The following is a 5,417-nucleotide window of genomic DNA, read 5'->3' as shown; positions in this document are numbered from 1 at the left end:
CTCTTTCCCGACAAAAAACTACTCTATATAGATGGGAGTAAGTTTTATAACTTTTACTTGTGCAAGGCATGGGCGAAAAGTTTCTCATACATACAATTTTAATAGCAGTTGAGAAATCAAGTAAATCTTATTATGAATAGACCAAAAAAGATCAAAGTGAGAATTTACTGATTTCAACACATTAGGATTACAATATGTTTGAGTTAATGCAAGTTGCAGGTGACTTAGCCCCTAACTTTTATGGACTCTTAATTTGGTGCATTGTTAGATGATTGTATCAAAAGAGGCATATTACAATATCTATATCTAAGAATTTACCAAGTCAAAAAAAGGCTAATAAAACCACATAATTATGATATTTATGCACTAATCACAATAATCTAAAATAACTTTCATAAATTGGAAGAGTCTCTGAAGAAATCAACAGCCTCAATTTAGACTACAAACCTGCAAGATCTTTACTCTACCAGCAACATCAGGTCTATCCACAGTAACCTGCCGATCAAACCTTCCCGGCCTCAACAAAGCAGCATCAAGAACATCAGGCCTGTTAGTAGCAGCAAGAACAATGACCCCACTATTCCCCGAAAATCCATCCATCTCAGTCAAGAGCTGATTAATGGTCTGTTCTCTCTCATCATTACCACCACCAAGCCCAGCCCCTCTCTGCCTTCCAACCGCATCAATCTCGTCAATAAAAACAATACAGGGAGCTTTCGCCTTTGCCTTCTCAAACAAATCCCTCACCCTTGAAGCTCCAACTCCAACAAAAAGTTCAACAAACTCTGAAGCAGCACACGAAAAGAAGGGCACACCAGCCTCGCCGGCGACCGCCCGAGCTAGCAGCGTCTTCCCAGTTCCCGGCGGCCCAACCAAAAGGCAACCTTTGGGAATCTTAGCACCAAGAGCCGTGTATTTATCAGGATTCTTCAAAAAATCGACGACTTCTTGAAGCTCGAGCTTGGCTTGATCAGCGCCTGCAACGTCGGCGAAGGTAACTCCAGTTTCAGGAACCTCCTGAAACTTCGACTTAGACCGACCGAAGTCCATGGGTCCACCAAGCCCTCCCGGGCCGCCACCGGGGCCACCTTGTGCGCGGCGGAAGAGGAGGAAGAGGCCAGCAAAGGCGAGGAAAGGGAAGAGGAGGTTACCGATGAAGTTGAAGAGGCCATTGCCGCCCTCTCCTTCGGAGACGGAGATATCCACGCCGTTCATGGCCAGGATGTCGATTAGGTCAGGGTCGTTGGGAACGATTACGGTGGCGCGGCGACCGTCGATGGCTGTGAGCTGGAGAGCACCACCGTCTTTGCTGAAGCGGACACGCTCGACCTTGCCCTTCTTGACGGCGTTGAGGAATTCACTGTAGCGCCATTGGGACGATTCTGGGAGATCAGTGGATTGAGGTTTTGGGGCTGTAAGGAGGGATTGAGAGAAGGGATTTGGTGTGGAAAGGTTAGGGTTTGCGGTTGATTCTAGCTGGATGGGAGGGGATAAGGAAGGAGGGAGAGGGACGAGTGGAGAGAGGTCGTCAGAAGCAAGGGCGACGGGTGCAAGGGCAGAAAGAAGGAGGGTGGCAGTGGCGGTGGCGGCGGTGGCGGTGCGAGGTTTGGAGGAGAAAGTAAGGGGTTTCTTAGGGGGAGGGAGTTGGGATCGAAAGGAGGGGTTTTGACGACGGGGGAGGAGGGAGAGAGGTAGAGGAAGGGAGGGGAATCTGGGGTGGAGTGAGCCGCCATAAATGGAAGAGGAATAGGATGAGGAGAAAAGAACATAGGATGTGGAAGCCATGGCTGCTTGGGGTGGAGTTCAGTCAAAGGCCGAGCTTTGAGTTTGGCTTTGCTTGCGGTTGTGGGCAGAGTGAGTGGAGAGAGGAAGAAGAGTTGGGAGTAGAGAACAGGGAGGAAGCGGCTTTTGATTTTGTGGGGGAGCAAAAGAGCAACGTGGTCAGCTGCAACACTGGTAGTGATATTAGATTGAAAAAATCAAATTTTTAATAGCATTTAAAGAATATATTGAAAGCCAGAAAAAAGCTTTAAATTGAAGACCAAGGAGAAGTGTCTTACAATTTAGTCCACTAATTAGATATAGCCGATCGTTCAAATGGAGGGGGGATTATTGCGTGCGGACACCGCATGCATCTCTGCATGCGGTGTTCGATCCTGGCCGTAGATCACGGTGATCTACGGTCAGGATTATTTCCGTTTTTTAAAAAAAAAATAAAAAATTTTAGGTGGGGCCCACCGAAATACATCCGGACCGTAAATCATGTGATTTATCGGCGTCCGCACGCAAGCTGCGTGCGGACGCCGATCCGCATGGAATAATTTTTCCAAATGGAGAGTGTTCGCTTTTGTTGGGTAGAAAAATTGGATTGGGTTTTGATGGAGAGCGGTGCAACGTGGTTAGCTGCAATCCACTAGTTTTGATCTTTAAATTTAAAAAAAAAAAATCATTTTTAAATAGCATTTAAATAATTGATTAAAAAAACGAAGGAAAGAAGCTCGAAATTGAAGACAAAAAGGAAGTATGCTACATAATAGGTCACTCATCAGATTAGGGCTGCAAACTAATCACACGAGTACAGCTGGGTGTGTCAGTGAATCAATCTGATTCGTGAGTTGGCTCGAGCTCGGCTCTTGAAAGAAGCTCGATGAGCTAACAAATTAAGCTCAAGCTAGCCCCGACTAGCCGTTCAAAAAAATATTAATAAAAAATATATTCAAAATATATTAAATTTAAAGTTTATATTTAATAAGGATTTGAATTTCTTTTTTTATAACTTTTCCCTCGAATTCGCACAACTTTTTTCATTTACCGATATCTTTCTGATTTGTGTGCCACCCTCATCTTACCACCTTTTCCAATTTGCTTGATTGTTGTCACATCTCTCTCTATAAAAATAGAGCTTGGATTAGGGTGTCGCTCATCCCACCCGCTCTCCCTTGCCTCCTATAGCTATCGAAGCCCTCCAATCTCCCTCTCCCTCTCCCTCTCCCTCTCTCTCCTCGTCACTCGCTCTCCCTCTCACCTCTCTAGTTGAATTCTTGCAACATCGTCTCTACTAGAGCTAGTGGGAAGGCAACGATCGGATCACGACATACCAAGACCACCGAAGCTCCTACCTTTCCCCTCCTCTGAATCCTCGCGATCAGAGCTAGCAGTGAAGGCAATGACAAGATCGTGGTGTGCAAAGGTGACCCACTTCCTACCCTTTTCGTCTGCTCATAACCGAAACCACTAAGGAAGGTAACCTTCGTCTTTCCCCTTCGTCCCACCCACCTTCACACGACTGAGCTTCTCTAAATCCCCTCGGCTTCTCTAAATCCCATCAACCACAATCAGAACTCTTAATCCGAGATTTAAGACAGAAACAAAGGAGAAACGAGGCTTAAGAAACAACAAGATTGGAATATATTTTTATTTTTTATAATATTGATTAGGTTTTAGATGTTACATATGTAATTTCTTCCTCAAAAAAATTATTAAGAAATTATGATTATCCCCCTATAAAAATGAAACAAAAACAAAAAAAAATTTTTAATTATTTTAGTTAGGTTAATGTTTATAATTTATTTCTTTTAAAAATATTATAATAAAAAAATAATAAAAATAATAATAAACATTAATTAGGTTATACCAAAGTAAAGTTAAAACTTAACTGCATAGTTAATCTTAACTTTTATTTGATGTAGGATTGATAGTCGAGTCATCAAATTCATAAAAGCATTGTGTTTGTTGCCTTGAGTTAAGTTACTGTTTTTCATTACGGGATAAACAGACCCTACCTAATTATGGGTCATATTGTTGCTAATTGTATTATATTTCTAATTAAATGTAAGTTTGTCATTCATACCCATTTAAATTTCATTCATATAATTACAACAGTTTCTATTTTTGATCATAATAACTTTAAGGTCTAAATAATATTGTTTATTGCTTCTTAGTCATGGGTCTAATTGTTCACATTTCATGATTTTAATATGTATTAGTTCTTTTATAATTTGATGTGACAAATCTCATTATTTCATATTTTATAATTGTTTACAATTATCAGTGGACAGTTTATAGTTATCTTACTTGTGATGCATGAAATATAACTAATATTATTATGTTGGTGTTAAACTTTTTTTATTACGGCTAGTCGTATCGACGGGTCCTCAGAGAAATTAGTGGATCTTCATGGGATCAGTGCATATGATTCATTGTTTCAGGGTGATGTAGTAAACTTACTATATGTAAATAAAATTATATACATGTATTTATGTATATGTTGAAATGGTATATTATCGTGTAGTGTTAAACGATTAATATGTCATATTTGTACAAAAATACCTGATGTTATAGCATGTAAATATTTATATAAAAGTACATGTGTTCAAGTCCCTCTTATTCATTATCATATGAATGTGTTAGTCTTTTCAAATTATATTCTACACATAGTAAACCGTCTTTGTTTATTGATCATACTACATGCCTCATTTTTCTTATTATTTTTGCTTTAATAAATAATTATTATGTTGATATTTTTATATAGCAAAACCAAGCCACTTACCGAGTCATCCCCACTAGAGTAGCGTTTTTAACTTTTAGGATTGTGATCAAGCTAGCATTTATTTATAACATTCGAGCTCGAGCCGAGCTTTTGTATTTATGTTCATCGTCATTTTACATGTCTGACTTCGATTTATATTTTTTTTCATATGACGTTAATCAAGTCATTTTCGAGCTATTTAATTTCTATCAAAAAAAGGCTTTCATCGAGTAAATGAAAATTAGTGCTATCGCCCTATTTATTTTCTAATCAAACTAGTCTTATCCAAATAAACTAAGGAGTACTATGATTGAGCTATTTATTTTCAAATCAAAACAAACTTTATCAAGCTTATAAATTAATTATTTATTGAACTTATAAAAAATAAATGCTAGTTACTAAATTTATAAATACAAATAATTATTTAAATGCATATTTTTAGGGATTTATAATTGCAGTAAAATGCCTGGCTCTCTTATACTTGTCTACCCGCATTTAAGAAATCAGAAAAAGTGTTTAAAGGGTAATTTCGTCAAATTGTATAAAAAGACAATGATGAGAGCGTAAAACCATGATTCCATTGGCCCTCCCGCTCAAAATCCCACTTCCACTTCAACTAACCTTTCGCTCCTTCTGAGCACAAATGGCAGGAAGTGCACCGAACATTTCTGACTCACTGAAAAAAACAGGAAATTATTACATGCGGATGAGGAAAAATGTGAAAGGTGCCAATTTTGATCTTGTATTAGTTCTATTGATTGTATTGATATAATCAATACAATTTAAATACAAGCCCATTTCACATCTAATATCTCTCCTAAAAATTATTATGTCTGGACGTAAAGATATGTGAGGAACTGGCCAAAAAAAAAAAAAAACTCGTTGTTTC

General features: G+C 38.7%; 1 protein-coding gene across 1 annotated transcript in view; it reads right to left on the bottom strand.

The window, feature by feature from the left end:
- LOC110020107 (ATP-dependent zinc metalloprotease FTSH, chloroplastic-like) overlaps window positions 1-2,006 on the bottom strand; it is a 5,031-nt gene extending 3,025 nt beyond the window's left edge. The window contains exon 1 of the mRNA XM_020718088.1: window positions 448-2,006. Within this exon, the coding sequence (XP_020573747.1) occupies window positions 448-1,785 (1,338 nt within the window). The 5' untranslated portion in view covers window positions 1,786-2,006. The remainder of the gene's footprint in view (window positions 1-447) is intronic.
- Window positions 2,007-5,417: the final 3,411 nt, after the last annotated feature.

Source organism: Phalaenopsis equestris, unplaced genomic scaffold (assembly GCF_001263595.1).
Source record: "Phalaenopsis equestris unplaced genomic scaffold, ASM126359v1 Scaffold000091, whole genome shotgun sequence".
NCBI classification, from domain to species: domain Eukaryota; kingdom Viridiplantae; phylum Streptophyta; class Magnoliopsida; order Asparagales; family Orchidaceae; genus Phalaenopsis; species Phalaenopsis equestris.
This window is presented reverse-complemented; position numbering and strand designations above follow the sequence as displayed.